This window comes from Ovis canadensis, chromosome 10 (genome assembly GCF_042477335.2).
Source record: "Ovis canadensis isolate MfBH-ARS-UI-01 breed Bighorn chromosome 10, ARS-UI_OviCan_v2, whole genome shotgun sequence".
NCBI lineage: Eukaryota > Metazoa > Chordata > Mammalia > Artiodactyla > Bovidae > Ovis > Ovis canadensis.
Window position 1 is genome coordinate 45,879,566 of NC_091254.1, and position 24,070 is coordinate 45,903,635.

At 46.1% G+C, this 24,070-nt stretch overlaps 1 protein-coding gene across 2 annotated transcripts in view; it reads left to right on the plus strand.

Annotated features, from left to right (window-relative positions):
- The first annotated feature begins 1,276 nt into the window (after positions 1 to 1,276).
- FLT1 (fms related receptor tyrosine kinase 1) overlaps positions 1,277 to 24,070 on the plus strand; it is a 207,910-nt gene continuing 185,116 nt past the window's right edge. Inside the window, exons 1-2 of one of the 2 annotated variants that reach the window (XM_069601657.1) lie at positions 1,277 to 1,668; positions 1,792 to 2,138. In XM_069601657.1, coding sequence (XP_069457758.1) covers positions 2,075 to 2,138 — 64 coding nt within the window. In that variant the 5' untranslated portion in view covers positions 1,277 to 1,668; positions 1,792 to 2,074. Of the gene's footprint in view, positions 1,669 to 1,789; positions 2,139 to 24,070 lie in introns of those variants that run through there. The other variant, XM_069601656.1, reaches the window with a different exon arrangement.

The following is a 24,070-nucleotide window of genomic DNA, read 5'->3' on the forward strand; positions in this document are numbered from 1 at the left end:
AGCTCTTGGAAAGACCGCCTCATCTCTGTGCCCATCTTGGACTCAAGCTCCCTCCAGCACTGGCATCCTCGAACTGTCATGTCATATACTCTTGACGCATCAATCTCCTCTCCAGAACTAAGCCCCCGGGAAGACATCTTCCCATCTCGGCGTTTTTGGCCCTAACAAGATGCGCGGCTCCAAGAGGGGCTGTGCAGAGCCGCTTCTGGGGATAGAGCATGGGACGGACAAGCACCTCTGAAGTGAGGCAAGAGGGACACCTCGGCTCTGCAGGTGTGTCCCAGACTGTGACCGAAGGTGGGGGGATCAGTCGCAAGAAAGATCAGTTATCAGCCTCTAACCCTGCGCGATTCGTAATTAACGAAGTGTTCGCGGAATGATACTGCGGTTTTGAAGGAGTCAGGCTTGAGGGAGGAGAGAGAAAGGAGCCCTGGAAAAGCAGCAAAAGTGGAGAAGCTGATACGCGCGCCCAGGTTCCGAGTGGTGTTTCTCCCCTTGGAGCCGCGTGGGGCTCCGACTCCCGCGCCCCATCGCCCAGTGCGCTGTTCCCTCGTGGAGCGCCCGCGGCGGGGACCTCTCCTTGCCCTGCCACCCACAGGTGTGGCAACTCCAGTCTGCCTAACCTTGTCAGGCGGGAGGCCGTCCAGTCCTTCAGGAAGAGTCGCTGGCCCCAGGTTTAGGAGCCTTCACACTCCTTTTATCGTGACTATCTGGCAGTATTTTTCAAACCAGCGGTATTTACAGGGGCAAGACTGGGCTGCTCCGTGGAGCCTGGGACGATATCAGCCTATGAGGTAATGGAGACATAATTGGGGAACGAGGTGGAATTAGTGTCATCGCAAATGATCTAGTGTCTCACGTTAATTTCACTGGGTTTTGTTCGAAGAGCAGTGGAATCACTCGCCTTGCGGAGCAAGCTGCCGTCAGAAAAGATTCTTTTCGAGCATTTAATCGAGTTCAAGCGCTCGGCCCTTGAATGTTGCAGGAGCAGCTTCACGTTTCGGCCTTTCAAAAGGTATCGTGATGTTATTGCTTGTTTTGCTTCTAGAAGCGGCGAGTTTAGGAAATGACTTGGGCGGGTTCATCTGTGAGGCCGAAAAGACACAGACGCGCTCCCCAGGGACCCCGGCGGCTTCGCGGTCATCTCGAAGGTGCCAGCCAAGTGTCGGGTCCCGCGGGCGCTCCTGGCGCGGACCCCTGTGCCCAGGGTGTCCGGCGCCGTCCTAGACGTCTGGGGACAGTCGGGGGAGTCGAGGGGGAGGGGGCGGGCGGCGGGACGGCGCGGGAAGAGCATGGAAACCGGGAGGGAGCCGGCCTGCGCCTCGCCCCTCCGTGCCAAGGACACCGTCTCGGAGGCGCGGCTCGCTTCCCAGGGTCGGACTTTCCGCCCCGGGGGCCGGGCAGTGGAGGGCCAGCCCCGTCCCCTTCCCAGCTTCGGGCGGCCCCCAGGGCTGAGTAAGCCGGGCGGAGGGAGACAGCAAGGATTTCCTGAGAGCGAAGGGGAGGAGGAGGGGAGAGGGGCAGGAGCTCGGAGCCAGGACCCTGAACCTGCAGGTCGGTGCCCCCGGGGCGCCGCCGCCCGCGCCACCCCACGCGCGCTCCCGCCCCCGCCCGCCGCGGCCCCCGCCCACTCCCGAGCCGTAGGGAGTCAGGTCCCGGAGGAAGAGGGTAGGTGGGGAGGCGGATGAGGGGTGGGGGACCCCTTGACGTCACTGGAAGGAGGTGCCGGGGTAGGAAGTGGGCCGGGGAAAGGTTAAAAATCGCCCCCGCCCTCGGCTCCTCTTCATCGAGGTCCGGCGGAGGCTCGGAGCGCGCCGGAGCGACACTCCTCCTGGCTCCTCCCAGGCGGCGGCGGCGGCGGCGGCTCGGAACGGGCTCCGGGGCTGGAACGCAACGGCCAGAGAACGCCGGGCTCCGAGGATTACCGGGGGAAGTGGCTGTCTCTCGCTGGGGCTGCGGAGAGGGGAGCCCGGGGAGCAGGGCCGGCGGCGGCGGCGGAGCGAGAAGGAACCGGCTGCGGTGGGCGCCAGCGAGGAGCGCGGGCACCGGGCGAGCAGGCCGCGTCGCGCTCACCATGGTCAGCTGCTGGGACACCGGGGTCCTGCTGTGCGCGCTGCTTGGCGGTCTGCTGGTCACAGGTGAGGCGCGGCCTGGAGCCGCCCCCCCGGGGGGAGGGGAGCAGGGCTCCGAGGGGATCGGGACACTATTTGCGGTTTAGCCGCCTGGGGCCGTGACGTTCTTTCTCCTCCGGCGGGCCGTCGGGGTGGGCGCCCCTGGAGAGCCGCTATCTGGAGTCCGGGAGCATCGCCGCCCGTGGCTCCGCGTTGAGGCGGCCCCTTGGCGCCTGGAGACCTCCCGCAAGCCAACTGACCCCCAACCCGGTTCTGGGCTCAGGGAGTGCCGCGAGCTCGGACCTGCCAGACATCCAGAGCCTGTTCCCAGAGGTTCTGGCCGGGTCCGCGGGGGCCCCCCCGGGACAGCGGCTCCGAGGATGCCCGCGAGGCTGCCCGGGGGCTAGGCGATGTTGGACACTGACGGCGACGTAGCACCTCCCGAAGGAAGGAGGTGAGCCCTTGGGGAGGGGATCGCGTGCCCGGCGGGAGCACACAGATCCCAGGAGATGGCGACAGCTGGAACCCTTCGAGCCACTCAGGGCTCCCGAGCCCGCGCGTCCCGGGGAACGTTCCCCGGCGTCTACTCCTCGCCGCCGCTCGTGGTTCGCGGCTCCTGAGCGCGCTGCGCGCAGCCACCGGAGTGGAGACTCGGCCAGGGTCCCCGACCTGAGTGACCGTGCCAAGGGCAGTCGGGGACCCAAATCCCGTTAAGTTTCAGAATTGCAAGTCTAGTTTTTTAAGTTCCGAAAGGGAACGATTTGGAACAAAAGATGCGATTTGAGGAATCGGTGAGGTCCGCGCCTTTGCCGGGTGTTGGGGAAACTGGCTGCGGGACCAGAAGGTTGCCCCCACTGGGGCGCCAAAACTCTAGGGCATTTAGGGGCTCGAACTCGCCGTTTCTGCTTAGTGGCCAAGACCCCTGGTTCAGCCTCGGTGGGCGCAGGGAGCCAGGTTTTGGAGCGCCTGGCTTTTAAGCGTCCTGGGGCAAAGGTATAATATGAACTAACATGCAGTAACATAAAATAAGTTATTGCAAAGATTCTTGAGAAGGAAAGCCAGAGGGCTGGCATATATATTTTTTAATGTTTGTTAAACTCAAAAGGTAGTAACAGTTAAATATTCTTTGTCAGTGGGAAGACTAGTAATCCTTCAGTTTCTAAATAACAAGTACTACTTCCAGTTAGATGGATGAAACTGTTAAACCGAGAGGCAAAACGGATTTGTAATTGGAGAGAAGGCGCTTTAAACTGGAAGTGTTGCTAAAACAACTATATTAAGTGGAGTACTGCTTTTTTACTTCAAAAATACATTTGGGGGTTTGCAAAGTCATGGTATTTTGAAATATAATTGCTTGGAGCGTTTTAATTACATGAAGTCCATCTGTCTATAATGTAAAAGTAAATCTAGGTAAATTACTGTGAATCAAAAACATGGAGGAAAATGTATATGCTTTATTGGATTTTCTGCTTCACAGATTTATTTTGTTTCAAAAACTAGCAAAGGATAGCTCTGTCCGTGGTTAAAAGCAGCTTAGATCTGTGGAAGCTTTTCCTAACCGCTAGTGAGATTCTTGTATGATTCCTCTTGGATTTTACTTAAATGAGGCAGAAATCTTGGAACTCTTTTGTGAATTTTAAAAAAACATTTTTATACATATGTGTTATAGGGAGAAAGCAGGAGAAAAACGTTGGCATGGTGAGAATGTCTTCACCTGGGTGTACAGGAAAAGTTCTGTCAGCTGCTGGGGTTTGTAAGTGCTAATGGGGACTTTGCAAACCACACAGGCTTCTCCCAAGGGTGCACAGCTGTCTCCCTGTAAGACAATCAGCTACCTGCTTTCTAAACTTCTTCAGGGCTTTCAGACTGACCGAAAGGGCTCCTCTCTATAGAGAATGGTGTCCAGATAGGGGCCAAGTTTCCGCCCTGTGGATTTTTCAAGTGCCAGCTCTGCTCACTGTTGGGTGCTATGTAATATTATGAGTTATTAATAGTGTGTAGGTGTGCACTGAGATATAAAATAATCAGAGGTTCTTTAATACAGGAGATAATGGCCTTCCCCTGGAAAAAAATGTATTTACCTTCTTCCAAATATCCTGGGAAATAAAAACACATCAATAATTCATATACTTCCAGGTCCTCTTTATTGCAAACTCTTCCTCTAAAAAGGATACTAGTCTTCATTTCTCCAGCTCAAAATCTCATTTTCATATTTTAAGGCACCACACCTTTGCAAAAGCCACAGACCCTTTTGGTCAACTCCCCATTTTTCTTGGTTTTTGAGCAGCTAACATGTACAACTTGCTACAACTAATTGGAAATGCCTCACTCGAAAATTTCCTGAGGGGAGCTAATGATATAAAATCAAAACGTACATGACAAAAATTCTCACTTCCAAAATGAATGTAACGTTTCAAAAGCCAGCTAATTTGCATAGCAATTCTTCTTGTTTTCACCAAAGTTTATGAAGCCACACTTTCTTGGTTTTGTTTTCCCAGAATTGCACGTTTGGAATGTTAATTACATAGCACCTTTGGTGTTCCAAATGATGGATCACATTGCAGATAAATTGTAGGTGGTCGCCTACTCTAGTTCCTGAATACTTTGACCTTGTTTATTTACTATTTTAAGTTTTTTCTTTCCCTGTTAAATTCTGTGATAGGCTATCCAGTTGCTTTTCTAGTGAGTGTCAACTACAAATTGGCACTTGCCCTGGGTGCTCACCATCTACCTCCACAAGGATTAAATCATGTGCTAATGCAGCTGCTGACCTTCAACACCCCCTGAAGGAGTTCAGGGTGGAGAGCATGAGTGAGGCACCCTGTGCTGGGGGAAAGACTGGCAGGACAGGTCTTCAGATAGTTAGATATTCTCAGGAGCTGATTTTATGAGCCCAATTCTTGTATCTCCCCATATCTCGACAATTACTAAAATCCTCCATGCTGATGACTGTTCCTCGTGACCAGCAACAGCTTCATGAGACTAGTAGAAACCTTCTGGAAGAATAATGTGGCTGGTTTCATGTACTCCCCTGTCACCAAAATTTCATATACACTGACTTTCCGCCCTGCTTCTTGGGAACAGTTTCTCAGAGCTGTCTCCCGGGCTGCAGTCCTCATTTTGTCCCAAATAAAACTTAAACTGGCAACTCGCATGTTGTGCGTTTTGTAAGTCGACATTAGCAATAAGTCAGTTTTGTGTTTTCCTATGTAAAATTCAAATGTTAAGTGGTTACTTCTAGGGAAACTTCGCCAACTCTCAAAAATCAATGAATGATTCCAGGAAATATACCGAACAGTATCTTTTTCTCCCTCCCTTAAACCCCGCGATGCTAGAACTGGGGCTGAAAGGATGAGCGGACTTTACCCTGCTATTAGTAATCATGTTGGATTTGCTTAGTCACTAGTGAAACACACCTGATTCTAGCCGATTAGCTTTCTCTTTATCAGGTTTCAAAGAACTGAGCTGTTAGAGGATGCCCAGGCCAGTACTGATCATGATCTTGGGTTTGGGGTTTCCCCCCACCCCACTAACAGAATCTTTATGAAATAGAGTCTGATGCATAACTCTAGTTCCATGATCTCTTCTAAGGAGACCAGTCATTTAAAAACCCATATATATTTCTTGGCTTTTTAATTAATCCTATTTGCTCCCCAAATAACTTAAAAAGAGTTTCTGATTTCAACAAGGATGCTCAAACCTCTTATTTAAGTGTGAACCTATTTTATATGACTTTTTAGAACAGACCAAAGAATTGCTTGGTTTTTAATCTCCTTTGAATGCATACAGTATAGAAATTCAAAATGATATATTGCCCCCAAAACAGTTTTATATCAACCAAAAAACAAATGGTGTCTTTGAGGAAGGTTACCCAGTTGATCACAAAGTTTTAACCGATGTTTACTCTGGCTTGGGAATTCTGCACATCAAGAAGAAATAACAGTGTAAGTAGCTTCTGTAGTGCTTTAAATTGAGATGTACATGCGAGTAAGTGTGAGAAGAGAGTGAAGGAAACTCTCTTGGCACCTGGGTGTTAAATGCAGAGCTGGCTGGCATTAGTCTGGGTCTTGGTTCAATTGCATAGTCAGGAGTTGGATATCAGGTAAATATCATGATTTTTCATTGTGGCTAGGGGAGGAAGAACATTTGAAATAACACCGGGCTTAATTTTTGTTAAGTAAAAATGTATCATCAGGAATGGTTAAAAACATCTGTTGGGTTTGGTTTAAAGGACCTTGTGGGACAGTCTGTTCTGATCCGTTGGCCTCAGTCTTCTGGGGCAGCTTGCAAGGAATGACAAGATCTCCTGCCAGATGCTTTCCAGGTTCATTGTTGATTCCTCACACACTTGGGTGCCTTGGAAATTGCATGCTGCTGATGAAAGGACTGGATTTTTATACCAGATTAAGGGAGGGGAAGGAAATGGGAGGAATGGGGTGATGGAGAGAGGGCTTGAAAGGAAAGCCTCTGGCTTAGTATCTGGGACTGCAGGGGGGTTTCATTAAGGAAATGGTCCCATTGAGTCTGCTGAAGATAGTGGACTAGATTTCCTGCATTGCTGCTGGGCGGATGTGGGGGGATGTCAAGAATTCCTGGGGATTTCCCATCAGTCTTGGTAAAGCTGGCTGCTGGAGAGCCATGTCTGATTATTGCTCCTTTCCTTGATTCTGAGCTCCTTGAGAGATCTGCTCTCACTTCACAAATGCATGCACTGTGAGTGCTCGGTGGAATCTCACGGGTCCATAGACTCCTTTCAGAGATGAGCAGTTTAATGGTTTTTTTTTTTCCAAGGTCAACAGCTGGCTGGTGGCATACCCAGGAATAGAACCTGGTGTTCAACTGACAGATAACATTTCTTCATTTTTGTATTTCCTCTACCCCAAACAAAGTAGAGATGTTCAAATATGTGTGTGCTAAGATTTCTTTTTAAACGTTGGCATCTTTTTAAAAAACCTCATTTTTTCCTCATTTTATCAAATATATTCTTCTTTCCTATCAATACATGAATACATATTTTTACTCACATAAAATTAGGATCATATGAACATATTATAGTGGTAGATGTGTGTTTATATGCTCCCCAGTGGGCAAAAAAAAATCTATTTAAATTCCCTTTTAAATTTAAAACATTGTTCATATTTTAGCACATCACCATTAATACTTTACAATAGTAGTTTTAATGACTGTGTAGGGTTTCATGTTATGGCTATGCTGTAATTTATTAAACCAAGCTGGCATCTTTTTTTAATATGAAAAAACTTTAAAGTCCCTAAGGAGTTTAATTAAGAATATCAACATGATGGCTGCTTATAGTAGACTGAAAGATTTGGTGAGAAGACTAATGTTTCTTGCGAGCAGTTGGAATCCTCCCTTTGAACTGCTGCGGCTCGAATAATTGTGGCTATGGCACTGGCTTCATCTCTTACCACTTCCCCCTCCACACCCCCCCCCCCCGTGCCCCAGCCACACAAACTACCCTCATCAAAGAACTAACTCACCGTTCTTTAGATGGGCTTTCCACGTCTCGCCACGTCTCGTGCTGTTTGCCTGCAAGACCCTTTTTTCTCTCTCTGCACCTTTTCTTCCCCTGCCTTCAAAAGTCAGCTGAGAAATTCCTGGCCCAGCGAGCTCCTTCTTGTAGCCCCAGACTGAAGATCCGGTTTCTTCTGGTGTGTGTAGTCTCCTCTTATAGCCCCTGCGTCAGCCCCTCCTCCTGTTCTCATCTTGCATGGTTAGTATTCTGTTCGTGTGTCTGCCCTCGCTCTTTGGAGTGGAGGGCCCGTGTCCTGGCTCTCCTTAGATCCCTGGTGCCTAGTTTCGTGCCTGGCATGGATGCACTTAGTAAATGTTGGAATAAAGGAATGTAGCCACACTATCATTTCAAGGAAGAGATCTCTCTGGCCAGCTATGAATTTATTCCGGGTCATCAGTACCCCTGCCTGTTCGTGGAGCTCAGTTAACAGTGTATTCCTTGAAGAAGCTGTCTCTCAACAGACAGTATTTGTCTTCTGTTGGGAGTAGTTAAGATCTGGGTAATGAGTTGGGTTGTTCAACTCTGAGATGCCTGTGTCCGGTTTGGTCACAATGCTTCCCTGAGGCCTCTGGGCCAGCAAGGCTGGGTGGGGGGCGCCCGTGCAGCCCTTCTGTCCCAGCCTCTATGAGTGAGAGGCCAGGCCCTCCTTTGTCTTTACCCCACAGTGCTCTGTACCATTTTTACTGTACTATAAGCCACAACTATTTATTGCTTTAACTTACTTGTTCTTGGATAGACTCAAACCTGAGTCACTGGGTGCTGCACCCTGTTGCAGATCTGAATGACAAAGACACACTCAGAATCAAGCCTCTGTTTTAAAGGAGCCTCGATGCTAGTCGCCTAGCTTCCTCTTTCCTTAGAATAGGTCCTCCTCAACTATTGACGCACATTGGGTTCCTGGCAGGATCAGCCTGCTAGGGGTGAAACGTGTTCTGAAAAAATCTGGGATGCCCTGATCCAGCCTCAAGCTGGTGCCTCCCTTCCCCAGCTACCATTCCCACCTCCATCCTCTGCACATGCCCACAACATGCTTCTTAGAGTGTGGTCCATGGCCCAGCATCCCCTAGGAACCTAGTGAATCAGAGCCTGCATATTAATAAGGTTCCCAGATATGATTTTGCACATTAGAAATGGAGAAATACTGATTTTAGTAAAGGGTTCTTAACTCTGATGTCAGAGTCTCACTCTTCTTCACCAACATCTTAGTGATGACCTTGACCTGTGTGACCAAGGGACGAGGCCCAGGCCTGCCAGGAGCCTCTGGTCCCGTGCTGTTCCTGGGCTCTGTCTTCTGTTGGGCCACCTGTGACCTCCTGCAAGACTCCCCCCACCCCAAACTCTTAGATTTAGCGTAGACCTGTCATCAGAGCAAACATGAATACCGGGGCTCACCAGACCCTCGGTCTTAGAAAGTAAGGGTCTGGTGAAAAATACTATTCAATACAATAAAAAGGCATTAAATAGATGGCTTTTGACCACAAATAAAAGTTTTACAAGGCCTTTGCTTCTGAAACAAAGTCGCTTGGTGTAAAAAGGTGGGACGGTGGGCATCCGCTCTCTGTAAGCCGTTGTCAAGGGCACGTCACCGGCCCATCGTCCTGTCCTGCAGATGATAATAAACCTGTGTGCGTCCTACTGGCTTGAAATGCCAGACACTTGCCTTCTTCCTCGCCTCATTATTGCAGATCTTGGCAAACGCTTTTGCCTTCTCACAGGTTACCACCGCTGCTTACAGGTCCTTTTCTTAGCCAGGCTGTCTGTCCTTCTATTTAACGAGTGTGAATGTGTTTCCTTTCAAACCACAGACCCACCCATATGGTCAACACAAGCAAAGTTTAACAGTGATCAGGGTCTTTGGTGAAAAAGAGGCCTGAAGTGAACCTTGTACAAATGAAAAGCCTTGGCTTCCATTATATGCAGATATGAAACCCCTTGAGCTCGCGGCCTCCTTTGACAGGCATTGATCAGTGATTAGGCTTCCAGCAGAGTTTCGTGAAACCCTTTTCTCTAGGCTCCCCAGCCTTGACTCAACATTAGAATCATATGAGGAGCTTTATTTTTAGAATCCTCTCGTCATGGCTGTACTTCTCACCAAGCCGATCGATCACGAGTTTTTGAGTGGGACCCAGGCATCAGTCATGTCAAAGCTCCCAGGTGATTCCAGTGGGTGGCGAGGTTAAGGGCATCGTACTATCATGATTCAAGTCACCTGGAGAGCTTGAAGGGCAGTGCTGGGCCCTGATTCAGTAGGCCTGGGTGGGGCCCAGTATCTGCACTTCTAACTAGATCCCTGGTGGTGCTGAGGCCTGAGGCAGAGTCCATGCTCTGAAAGTCTGTCTTTTCTGATCAACTTGACTCTGTACAACAGGTTGTAGGTTCATCCGCCTCACTGCAACTGAATATAGCCGATGTTAACATGTGATTGTGGAATCTAGAACAATGGTATTAATGAACCTATTTGCAAGGAAGGAATGGAGACACAGATGTAGAGAGCAGACTTGTGGACACAGAGGGGGAAGAAGAGAGTGGGACAAATTGGGAGAGTAGCAATGATATGTATACACTTGCGTGTGTGAAATAGCTAGCTTGCGGGAAGCTGCTATAGAGCACAGGGAGCCCAGCCTGGTACTCGGTGATGACCTAGATGGGTGGGAGGGGAGGAAAGCTCAAGAGGGAGAAGATATATATATATATATATAAAAAATTATGACAGATTTGCATTGTTGTATGGCAGAAACCAACACAACATTGTAAAGCAATTTTCCTCCAATTAAAAATTTAAAAACTCCCTGCCCTAGGGGTCAGGTGAGAGGCCTGGCCACCTTAGAGGTACGTGCCCCAGAGCCAATCTGGAAAAGGCACTAAATTAAATCATTACTAGACATCTAGCAGGGCTCCCCAGGTGGCGCAGTGGTAAGAATCCACCTGGCAGTGCAGGAGATACAAGAGATAGATGCAGGTTAGATCCCTAGGTGGGGAAGATCCCCTGGAGGACGAAAGAGCAACCCACTCCAGTATTCTTGCCCGGAGAATCCCATGGATGGAGGAGCCTGGCAGGCTACAGTCCATAGTGGACTCTCAAGAGTTGGACACAACTATTACTAGACACCTAACACGAGGTGAGGAAACTGTATCTATGAGGAAGAGTCCATGTTAACAGAGGAATTCTGGGATAAAGTGCTTGGGGTGAGCAGGTCTGTTTTGCAGAGCATCATATGTGAGTTAGGAGCCATTCACATCATATGTGAATTGCTGGTCTAGACAGTGAGATTACCATAGTCCTCCTCCTCTGACTCATACCGTGGGACACTCAGCCTGTCCTCCACAGAAATGTGGGTACATGCCTACAGAGTCCTTGGAAAGATGCCGTGTTATTGACCTGACCTCCACCCACACTCCATGGTCCAGCCTTGCTTCCCTCTAAGGAACCCTGCACGAGACTGGAGAACCCTGGCAATGCTTTGTGGGTCTGACTGAGCCTCTGTGTCTGAATTCCTCTGCTGGGACCAGCATCCCCGTTTGGGTGGCTGAATGGTTCCCTGTTGGAGCAGTATGCTCTGCTGACTGGGACTTGTCAGGAGCCTGTTCCCAGGGGAGAGTGAAGTCGCTGCCCTGTTGCAGACAGAGCTGGCCTTACGCCAGGCAGAACCATGGTTGCAGGGACCCTTCTTGTGAAACTCCAAGAGAGTAAGCCGCTGCTCCTCCCTGAGGGCATCTCGGGGGGGCACCTATAGGGCATTTACGACCCAGTGTTGTGTGAGCTCTGGACACTTTGGGATGCAGAAAGAGCATATCCCTTCCCCGTGGGTGAATCACTGCTTCTCGGGCCTGAGTCATGATAGCATTTGTGTCTGTCATGTCTTGCCACATAGCAAGCTGCCCCCAAACATTACAGTGGGCTACAACAAGAATCCGTTATGTCTCATGAGTGCGTGGGTTAGAAGTCTGGGTGTGGCTCAGCTGGGTCATTCACGCAGTCATGGTCCCCTGGCTTTGCAGCTGGCCCCAAAGCACTGGCTGTCATGGGGGCCTCCCTCCTGCACGCAGCCTTTGCCACCCAGTCATCTAGCCTGGCCTCCTTCCTGGGGGCGGAAGCCATCTGAACTGTTGACAAAGCCTTGTTACCCCTATAATGCCATTCCTGCCATACTGGGATGGTCAGAGCCGTCCTAGGTCAGAGGGGTGGGGAATTTGATTCTCTCTGGATGGAAGTTGGTGCTGGGGCTGTGGGTGCAATCCTCAAGGAGACAAAGGACAAGAAGCTGCTGCTCTACTTCAGGCGACTGATGAATGAAAGTGTAGATTAAGCAAGAACTTTTTAAACAGTGTAAATTTGGAAGCCTTTGTAGGTTGGAAAAATCTCGAGTATATTCTATATCCCTCCTTACAGTGAGATCTCATGTCCACATCTTCTTCAGGCAACAGATGAATGAAAGTGTAGATTAAGCAAGAACTTTTTAAACAGTGTAAATTTGGAAACCTTTGTAGGTTGGAAAAATCTCGAGTATATCCTGTATCCCTCCTTACAGTGAGGTCTCATGTCCACATCTTCCTAAGCCCATGAAATATTTTTATATCTTTCATAAATCTACTTCATTAACTTAAGGTATATAGAACCTGAAATGATAACTTGGATTGTTAGCTTTAGATATGAAAGACTAGGTATGTGCCTGGAGTTGATAAAATTGTATCAATGAAGCAGGGGAAAGTGCTGTTTGGTGCTTAGCCCTTCCTTTCAGTATGCCAAGTTGCTTCAGTTGTCTCCAACTCTTTGTCACCCCATGGACTGTAGCCCGCCAGGTTCCTCAGTCTATGGGATTTTCTGGGCAAGAATACTGGAGTGGGTTGACATGCCCTCCTCCAGGGGATCTTCCCAACCCAGGGGTTGAACCCTTAGATTCAGTCTGGATTTTAGGCTGTAGTTTGGCCAAGAAAATAATAGTGAGTAATGCCTTGTCCCTAAAGACCGCTGGTCCAGTGGAAGAGCCTCCTATTTATAACTCTCTTGATCAGAGGACATGGGCCACGGTTAGCATGGCCCCAGCCTCTCATGAACACCATGGCACCGGCAGGGGCTGAGGGGACAGCGGCCCTTCAGGTTGTGAGTGTAGGCAGCTCTGCAGCTTCCTGGGGCTTACATCAGAGGCTCTCTGATCGTCATCTTCTGGGGAACATGGTGTGGCTCTGTGTCAGGGGAGAGGGCAGGGAAGCAACTCACCGTTATGGATTGTCAGGCACTTTGACCCATACTTATTATATTGCTCAGTCCCAAGAGGTAGGCACAATACTCTTACATATGAGAAACTGTTGTTATCATTTAGTTGCTAAGTCATGTCCAGCTCTTTGCTCCCCTGTGGACTGTAGCCTGCCAGGCTCTTCTGTCCATGAGATTTTCCAGGCAAGAATACTGGAGTGGGTTGCCATTTCCAATGAGAAAACTGAGGCTTAGGTAAATTAAGTACTTTTCCTAAGATCACAGAATGCCTAAGAATTAATACTTAAGTAAAGATGGGCCTCCCTGGTGACTCAGTGGTAAAGAATCCACCTGTCAGTGCAGGACCTGCAGGAGACATGGGTTTGAGCCCTGGGTTGGAAGATCCCCTGAAAAAGGAAATGGCAACCCACTCCAGTATTCTTACCTGGAGAATCCCATGGACTGAGACGCCTGGCAGGCTACAGTCCGTGGGGTCACAAAGAGTCAAGCATGACTTAGCGGAGTTAAATAATTTCCCTGAATTGGAATCATTTCAATCTGGTTCTATCAGACCCCAAATCCCTCTCCTCTTAGCATACCTTACAGCCTAAAGAAAAAAGGAGAAGGGAAAGAGCATGGCTGAGGCTGTGCTGGTCTTTCTCCTCCATCCAAACCATTCTCTCCTTGGAGCTTTGCCAGCTCCAAAGACTGTGAGACCACTGCGACGGTGGCCTGTGGCGGCCCTGGGAGGTTCCACTGCTGCGTGCAGCAGGCTCCATTAAGACAGAATTTCTATCATCTGGGTTTTCCTATCATGGGTTATTCAAGGCCCTTCCAAAAAATTCAAGTCGGAGAAGGATCTCCAAAGCCATTAAGAACATGACTCTCCATAGGCTCCCAAACTCCTCTCCCACATGGGGCTCTAAATGACCTGAGCCTGCACAGGGGGACGGCTGAGGCTGGCGGGCACTTTGATTCCTTTGCATCAGGTTGGTCCCTGGACAGGCCGGGCTGCCCTCTGCCGGGTTGTTCCTGGGAATGTCTGCTTTTTGCATTATAGATCCCAGAAGCCACAAAGACCTGGAGCCTTTTCTTTTTCTTTTTTTCTGGAGTTTTTTCTTAATGAAGCTGGAGTCAAGGGGAGGACCCTGATGCTTCATGAGCTGGGGCTGGGGAGAACTCTGTCTTTGGGGGCGGAATGTGCATGTCGCCATGAACCTTTTCAGAAACGACCATCCGTTTGCATACTTTTAACTTTGTTTTATGAATGGAAACCATGGATGTTACATTCTGATGGGGTGTCCAGGCCAGGAAACCTAGATCTGTCTGATTGTGAAATCAGTACTCTCACCACCAGCAATTATCTGAAAGATCTTGAATGATGGAATCTAGGAATTAAGGAAAAGCAAGGAGTTTGGTTTTCAGTATTTAGAATAAAAAGTTATTTATTATATTAGGCTTCCCTGTGGCTCCGTCCGTAATGCAGGACCCCTGGGTTCTATCCCTGGGTCAGGAATATCCCTTGGAGAAGGAAATGGCTACCCACTCTGATATTCTTGGTGTTCTGCGTTAAGATTAAAAAGCTGTTATGGGGGGCTTCCTTTGTGGCTCACCTGGTCAAGAATCCACCTGCAATGCGGGAGACCTGGGTTTATCCCTGAGTCGGGAGGATCCCCTGGAGAAGGAAGTGGCTACCCACTCCAGTATTTTTGGTGTTCAGCATTAAGAGTAAAAAAAATTATGGCCCAGGAGAAAAAGACAACTGTCCAAGGGCATTGTGCTAGAGCGAGCACCCATCAGTCTGGGATGGGTATGACCGCGGGCTCTGCAGGCCCTGTTTGATTGACAGTCCTTGTCTGGTTAGCAAAAATGGTAGTGTTTGTTTAAGGCCTGAGTCTCTTCTTAGATCATTTCTTTCAGACATTCAGACCTGCAAGAAGGCAAGGAAAAGAAAAGCACATTTTACTTCTTTTTGATCTTTACTTAGGGATACTGTTTGTTTTTTTTTTAATTAAAGTATACTTGATTTGCAATGTTGTATTAATTTCTGCTGTAGAGCAAAATGATTCAGTTATACATATGCGTACATTCTTTTTCATATTCTTCTCCATTATGGCTTATCCCAGGGTATTGAATATAGTTCCCTGTGCTATACAGTAGGACCTTATTGTTTCTCTATCCTATGTATATAATAGTTTGCTTCTGCTAACTGCAAACTCCCATCCTTTTCTTCCTCCAACCCACTCGTACCCCTTGGCAGCCACAAATCTGTTCTCTACGTCTGTAAGTTGGTTTCCGTGTTTTCGATAAGTTCATTTGTGGCATACTTTAGATTCCACATGTAAGTAATATTTCTCTTCCTGACTTAACTTCACTTGGTGTGATCATCTCTAGTTCCATCCATGTTGCTGCAAATGGCTTTTTTTTTTTTAAATGCCGAGTAGTATTCCATTGTGTATATGCACCACATCTTTTTCCATTCATCTGTTGATGGGCATTTGGATTATTTCTGTGTCTTGACTATTGTAGATAGTGCTGCTATGAACATAAGGGTGCATGTATAATAATAATAAAGTGAAAGTGTTAGTTGCTCAGTCACGTCTGACTCTTTGCGACCCCATGGACGGTAGCCTGCCAGGCTCCTCTGTCCATGGAATTCTCCAGGCAAGAACACTGGAGTGGTTAGCCATTCCCTTCTTCAGGGCATCTTCCTGACCCAGGGATCAAACCCAGGTCTCTTGCTTGGTAGGCGGATTCTTTACTGTCTGAGCCACCACAGGGCTGCAGTGAACACAGAGGCACATATCTTTTCAAATTATAGTTTTCTCCGACTATGTGCCCAGGAGTGGGATTGTTGGATCACATGGCAACTCTATTTTTAGTTTCTGAGGAACCCCGACACTTTTTTCCTTAGTGGCTGCACCAACTCACTTTCCCACCAAGTAGTGTAGGAGAATTCCCTTTCTCCACACTGAGAGGGATATATTTGATACCAGAATATGAGCATGTTTACTCAAATCTGAGGAGAAAAAAAAAATCCCATTCTGCCATCTAGAGAGGAGTTTTATCTCTTGTTCCAAGGAGACAGTAGAGAGTGTGATCAAAAGACTGCATGGCTTGGATGAAAGCTGTAAGGAGGAGGACCTATATACTGTTGGATTTTTATGATGATTTTCTAAGTTGGCATTAGAGAAACTGAAAATACATGTAAACAGACAGAGAGGCAGCCATATATTGGAGGGGATTGCAAACAAACCATCTTAAAAGGCAATGTAAACTAGCGTTATAGCATTTCATCTGTGATTAATGGTATTGTTTTCTTTCTGGAAAATTCCAACTCTCTTTTCCACTTATGGTTTCTGGCTAGATCAGATTTTTGTTCTCTGTTGTTATTTGGAAAGTTTTATAGCTTTGAAATCTTCTCCATAGGGAATTCTGCTAGAACTAGAGAAGGGGGAGGGGGGGGAAGTATGGGAATTGAGTAATTGTATTATTGCCCTAGAATGGAATTTGTGTACCTACAACTTTTTGCAGTGAAGGAATATTTGACACATATTGTTGGGGTATAGATTAGAGGTGGTTCTACCACTCACTTCCTTACCCCATTTCCTGTTCTCAAAGCTGGTAAGTGAAAAATACATTAAGTCCAGCATTTGCCACACAAAGCCACTTTGAAATACAGGAAACTCCTATGCAAGCTAATTTTCAAGAATTTCTACTTTAGTCCTTTTGGTCTGGATATTAAATGTAGTGGTTCTATATCCATGCAGAGAGGAGTAGTACAATTCTAAAGAGTAGAAACAGAATTGTTGATTTTTAGTGTGCTTTATGGCAAGCAGATGGCACGGGATTGCTTAGCTGGAGTAATTCACTCACCATTTTGGAAGAGTAAGTCCAAACTTGGGAGGGAAAATTTCTTTAAAGAAACGTGTTTTCTGACAGTGTCTTGGAACACTATCTCTTCTGCTCTAGTTTCACAAAGGAAAGCACGGACCATATTGAATTTAATTCTCCTGATGTCTGTTTCACTGCCAGTCATCATCTGAGGTCCATGTTCAACCTCCAGTGTGAATTCGGCATGCATGGAGGACTCTTATTTTAGAGCATTTTTAATATACTCGCTTAAAATCTGCTCAAGCAGTTATAGTCAACTAACCCATTATATTTTATTTCAAGATGGGAACATGGTTGTATTTATTGTACTATGTGTTGACCCTTGAGTAAGTGTGTTATTTTGTGACGTGAACTGAATTTTACTGAAATGACTCACTTATGTTAGTGAAGAATTCGTGACTCTCTGTACTCAAAAACGTGTCCTTTAAAAACAAAAGGCACCTAGCTTTGAGATGATCTCTTGTTTGTTGACTTAGATAATCTTGAACACGTGGTGGTGTTCACCTAATCCATTTCTCAGTGACTCATGTCCTAAAGGGCCACTCAGCGCTGAAAGCTCTTCAAGAAGAACTGCTGGTTTCTGCTTCATCTTCACAGCTGTGAATCTTAGCTGGTCAGGCTTCCCAAACAGCACAGAAGACAGTCGATTGGGAACCTTAATTTGTAGGTACATCAGTGCAGTCTAAGCATAAAGGTGATGCTATGATTGCTGCAATTGTTTTCGCCATCTTGGATAAGAACATTTGTGTTGAAAACCATTTCGCCATGGCTCTGGATCATCCATGTTGTAGGCTAGGAAAAGAGATGAGGAGGGACGAGTTAAGTCCTGGCCAAACTGATCCAGGAGGAGAAGCGGGTGGCAGAGGATGAGATGGTTGGATGGCATCACTGATTCGATGGATATTAGTTTGAGCAGACTCCCGGAGACAGTGAAGGACAGGGAAGCCTGGCATGCTGCAGGCTGTAGAATCCCGCATGCTGCAGGCTGTAGAGTCCCAGAGTCAGACAGGACTGAGCAACTGAACAACAAACTGGTCATATCCAATCATTTTCTTTTATTCCCCTTGTTTAGCATCCATCCCATGTCTCTTCCATGATTTCAAAAAGCACAATGTGACCTAGGCATATCTTCCAGTCAATGTTCACTTGTGCCTTTTTTTCCACAGTAGCAAATGAAGTCAAGTAGACCCCAGACTTAAAAAAAAAAAAAAGCCTAAACCAGGGCATTGGAAAGAGACAATAGTTTCTCTCTTCTCAGCAAAGAGGTCAAGGAAAGCAGAGCTTTAGAAGCAAGAGAATTAAGAGTGGTTGGTAAAAGAAAACAATTGTATGCAAAGTAAAGATGAGTTTCAGAGAGTTTGCAGATTTGGAGGAGAGAGAGAAAGAGACCCTGGTATTTGCTTCAGCAAATACACACTAATTCTTCTGGTCTTCACTTCAACATCATTCTTCTGAGAGAGTCGTTCACTCCCAGGATTCGATGCCCTCCCCCGACTCTGGTACACTTCCCTTTAATCATCCACTAAGATAGTGTAATTTTACATTTGTAAAAAAACTATAAGTACAAAATTATATGCATCCTTATATACTTAGTTATCTGTTATCCATCCTAAGTTATAAACCCTTTAAAGAAGTGATCTTGTTTGTCTTATTTTTTACTGTATCCTTGTCTTAGCGTATGTTGCTGTTGTTCAGTCACTCAGTCGTGTCTGACTCTTTGCAACCCCGTGGACTTCCCTGTCCTTTACTATCTCCCAGAGCTTGCTCAAACTTGTGTCCATTGAGTTGGTGATCCCATCCAACCATCTTATCCTCTGTCATCCCCTTCTCCTCCTGCCTTCAATCTTTCCCAGCATCAGGGTCTTTTCTAATAAGTTGGCTCTTCGCATCAAGTGGCCAAAGTATTAAAGCTTCAGCTTCAGCATCAGTCCTTCCAATTAATATTCAGGGTTGGTTTCCTTTAGGATTGACTGGTTTGATCTCCTTGTTGTCCAAGGGACTCTCAAGAGTCTTCTCCAATACCAGTTTGAAAGCATCAATTCTTCAGTGCTCAGCCTTCTTTATGGTTCAGATCTCATATCCATACATGACTGCTGGAAAAACCGTAACTTTGACTATACAGATCTTTGTTGACAAAACAATGTCTCTGCTTTTTAATATGCTAGGTTTGCCATAGCTTTTCTTCCAAAGAGCTAGCATCTTTTAATTCCATGGCAGCAGTCACCGTCCGCAGTGATTTTGGAGCCCAGGAAAATTAAAGTCTGCCACAGTTTCTATTGTTTCTGCATCTATTTGCCATGAAGTGATGGGACCAGATGGCCATGATCTTAGTTTTTTGAATGTTGAATTCTGTGAAGATGTATCAGACCTTCTAGAACTAAAACCAAAAAAGATGCCTTTTCATCATAGGGGACTGGAATGCAAGTAGAACATGTTAGAAATATTCAGTGGAAGAATAACACTGAGGTTGTAGAGCAGAGGGAGCCTCAGGACCCTGGGGTGAAAGGAAGGGGGTGTCTGGGGATAGAAGTAGGGGAAAAAATCAGGGTTGGCTGACTGTAAAAGGGATGAGAAGAGCACATGAATGAGGGTGATGCATCGCCAGCTTCCTGGAATCGTGGATGGGAGTCTGACCCTTAACCCTTAACCTGCTGCATCAGTTTCATCTCCCGGCTGGTGGTTTCACTTTGTGGCGACAGTTTTGGTTTCATGTAACTTCTGCTTCTTGGTTTTGGTCTTGTCCTTCAGAATGAGCTGATTCATAAGTTACTGTAAAGCCTGTTGGCACAGTGGCAAAGAATCCAACCTGCCAGTGCAGCAGATGCAAGAGATGAGGGTTCAGTCCTGGGTTGGGAAGATCCCCTGGAGGAGGGCATGGAAACCCACTCCAGTATTCTTGCCTGGAGAATTCCATGGACAGAGGAGCCTGGTGGGGCTACAGTTCATGAGGTTGCGAAGACTTGGACACACTGAGCACCAACACATATGCACTTAAAGCCTGTTAGGTCAATGGCCAACTGACAGTAGAAATTGGTGTTTGGTTTTATTTTTTTTTCCATCAGGTGTGTGATATCTTGGATGATCGTAAAGATACAGATTCTAATCAACTAGTGCAATTGTATGAGTAAAAATGCCCCAAGAATGAAAACCAATTTTCTTCAGGTTTTGGATGCAAATAACTTTAAAATCTTTCATGGATATTTGTAAGGAAGACTCTAATACCACATATTGGAGTGAAAAGCCTTCATTCAGTCAATTATTTCTTTTAAAATCGAGATAATTCCAGTGGCAGCATACTGCTTTTAATTGGTTCCTTTTCCTTCCAGAAGCTTGGCTATCAGCAAAACTTCTATAGCATTAATTCCATCTGTGATAAAGAATTTTTTTGAAGTTTGTAAAATCTTAGGAAGGCCAGCTATTACCCATACTTACTATGTAAATTGAGTCGTAAGAAAACATGACAATAAAAGCAGAATTGAAAAGAACTGTTCAGTCAATGCACCCATCACATTGTCTGTGCAGGATTAATCTCCAAAATATGTGTAATGAAAAGCAATTGTATTCCAAATTGTTTAATTTAGAAGGAAACTGATTTTGACAACAAACACAATAGTCAAGGACAGTGTTTAATGAGCCTTAGAAAGTATGCTAACAGTTTTCAAAACCTCCATTCCCCTATGATGGATAACTTTATTGCACACTCTTGGCCATTTAAATCTCAAGGGTCAGAGGGTTTGTATATGTTATTGGTAACAAAGACGGAGATATCTCAACTTTTCTCTTAGTGAGTGAATTTATAAAACACCTCCTTTATAGACAATCCAAAGAACTCCAGAAAAAAATGTGTTTTGTATAGTTTAGACTTGAGAAACAATCAGAATAAGCTTGAAATTAACATGAGGATTTTATCACATTCAGCCTTCCAATCTCATTTTATTTCTCCCCTGTTTTTATATGAAAAACAAGTGGTGGTATGTCAAACTTTGAGTCAGGGATAACAGCATTTTCTGCTTTTTCAGCTAGAGTTAAAGTATACACTTGCCTGCCTGCTATGCTTTCTTCATTTTATGATGTAATAAAAAAAAATTATTTGGCTGCACCAGGTCTTAGTTGAGATTCACAGGGTCTTTGTTGTAGCACTGGGCTCTTTTAGTGATCGCACTCACATTCTTAGTTGTGGTATGTGAGATCTAGTTCCCTGACCAGGGATCAAACCCAGGTCCCCTGCATTGGGGACACAGAGTCTTAGCCACTCGACCACCAGGGAAGTCCGTATGATACAAAAATTTTAAGGCATCATTTTGGATTTGAAATGAAAACTTTCAGCATGATACATATTTTTTATAGTTAGTAGCATTCTTGGGCTTCCCTGGTAGCTCAGCTGGTAAAGAATCCACCTGCCATGTGGGAGACCCCGGTTCAATTCCTGCATTTGGAAGTTCCTCTGGAGAAGGGATAGGCTACCCACTCCAGTATTCTTAGGCTTCCCCCGTGGCTCAGCTGGTAAAGAATCCGCCTACAATGCGGGAGACCTGGGATCAATCTCCACCCAGGGGTCGAGAAGATCCCCTGAAGGAGGGCATGACAACCCACCCCAGTATGCTGGCCTGGAGAATGCCCATGGACAGAGGGGCCTGGCAGGCTGAGTCCATGGGGTTGCAAGGAGTCAGACACGACTGAGCGACTAAGCAGCAGCAGCAGCACTCCATGATATGTTCTGTTTTTTCCAGAAAGATCTGTGTATGAACCTGAGGATTATAGTGTTACATAATATAGGTTATACACAATAGCTCAACTAAAATTTAAAGTTCTAATTCCCGTCCTTAAACTTTAGCCATTCTGTGGCAAACTCCTGTATTGAATCAGTAAAATATTTCCCAGATCTTCTCTGTGATGCTTTCCTTTCTAAAAGAACCCAGAGGGATCCATGTAAATAATATGCCCTTGAATTCAGGGGCCCTGGTGCCATTGCCTCCATAGATGCCCAGAACTTTGGCACCGGACAGTAATGCACACAGAGTATTTGGTAAAACGTTTGGTGGTAGACCAAAGCATAGTCCCAATGCCACATGGAATAGGGAAGAGTCTAGATCTTATATTGTGGGTTGTGTACATACTGTCCTGTGCTCCCAGACTAATTGTTTGTTTAAAAAGAGTAATATGGAGGATGCCTTTAGCTGAACTGAAACTTGTAATCCTAAACCATTCAGAGGTTAGAAGGCTAATATTAGGGCCTTTTATTAAAATGATAACTATGCGTAATGATGCAACTTGCTCCCTTTGCTCCAGGATCCACCAATTGATGAAAGATGAACAACAACAGGAAAATCTTGGTTGTTTCCAGTAAGCCAAGTATTTGTACATTACATGAATGTTTATCGAATTATGGTCCATATATAATGGAATATTACTCAGCCATAAAGAAGAACACATTTGAGTCAGTTTGAATGAAGTGGATGGACCTAGAGCGTATTGTACAGAGTAGAGTAAGTCAGAGAAAAACAAATACCATGTATTAACACGTATGTATGGAATCTAGAAAGATGGTGCTGATGAACCCGTTTGCAGGGCAGCAGTGGAGATGCAAACAGAACAGACTTGTGGACACAGAGGGGAAGGAGAGGGCGGAATGAATGGAGAGAGTAGCGTGAAAATGTTTGCACCATATGCAAAACAGCTGATGGGAACATGCTGTATGACAGTTCAGACAGGTGCTGTGTGACAACCTAGATGGGTGGGATGGGATGGAGGGAGGCTCAAAAGGCAGAGGACATATATATACCTATGGCTGATTCATGTTGATGAATGGCAGAGACCACCTCAATATGGTAAAGCAATTATCCTCCAATTAAGAATTAACACATTAAAAAAAAAGAAATTGCACCTCTAATGAGCAGTCTGTTTTTCAGGTGTTTATAACCTGAAAATTAATATAGTCTGGCCTGAAATAACTTGTAAATCAACATGAATAATAGCATAATATGACTGGTGATTATAAGCACCTTTTGTGAGAGGTGTCATCGCCAGTTTTCCCAGTCTCTGAACAGCGACATTGGGTATGAGCAGAGGCTGCCAGGCTGTCTGCTTTCTATGTCTTTCCAGCTGCTGGTAGAGCAACAGCTGTGCTGAGCCCTCCCCCTAAACCTTCCTCTCTGCATGTTCAGGGTGTTAAGAGCAGTGGTTGTGTTCCTCTCCTTCTGTGCAAGCAGAGGAAAGCCTACCATCTTCTCTGAGTGCCTTGTGAGCTGTGTCTCGTGCCCCGTCCACCAGATCTTGACCCTTGCTCCAGGCCTCTCAGATAACTCCCATGACATCGAATGGTAAATGGAAGTGACCTCTCGTTAGACAGCTCTGGGGAGGTAGTGTGTGGGCTCACTCGATGAAAGGACATCGGTGTGGGAGAGCGTTTCAGGGGAAGAAAGGTAACTCCTCGGCCGGCAGGAGATTTCTCACTGACCAACCTTCATTAACTGTGATGTCACATGAAAAGGAGCCTGGCCTGGGTACAGGTCACAGGGAGGGTAGACTCCTGATGGTAGCTGGTGACAGGCCCTGTGATAAATGAACGCGCCCTGTTAAACCGTGACCCTCTGAGAAGCCAGTGTCAAGTAAAAAGCTCAGAGAGGAACCCCCGAAGACGTGCCCCTCGTAAACACTGACGGTAGGAATGTCCATGTCAGTGGAGGACTTTGGGTAAACGTCTCAAATCACGCAGAATTTTTTTCTGTTCAATAACGTTTATAGAGTTTAAGGAAAAATGAGTAAAGTCCGTCAGCTGTGCTTGGATGGAATGAAGACCTTGGCCACCTCAGGGGCTAATACTTTGGGGTGCTTTGTGCCTTCGGCTGGAAGGCTATTTATGGGTTTTGTTGACTGATAATTAAAAACCTAAATTGTAAGAGAGCTTTAAAACAAATTATTCAAATAAACATCTGTATAAGGTTGTGTCAGTGGTCACCACTGAAATGAAATGATTATTTTCACTTGTATTTTTTTACGCTTGAATTCAAGACATAAATGCTATAGAAATGACTTTTAGATTTTCTATTAAGGCATGGAGATCAGATCATTTATATTTCAAATCTGATGCTCTAGGGATAAAATTGGGTAGCAGAAACTCTAAAGCAAGAAGCCAGTGATTTCTTTTTTGTGGGTCCCTGTGATAAAACAGTTTCATGTAAGGATGAAAAAGAAAATAGTCTCTGGGATTACCAACTTTCTACAAATTAGGTATATCATTGCTGGAAGCAAAGAAAATAGTCTCTGGGATTACCAACTTTCTACAAATTAGGTGTATCACTGCTGGAAGCAGCTCCCTAACTATTCCATCCTTTGGTG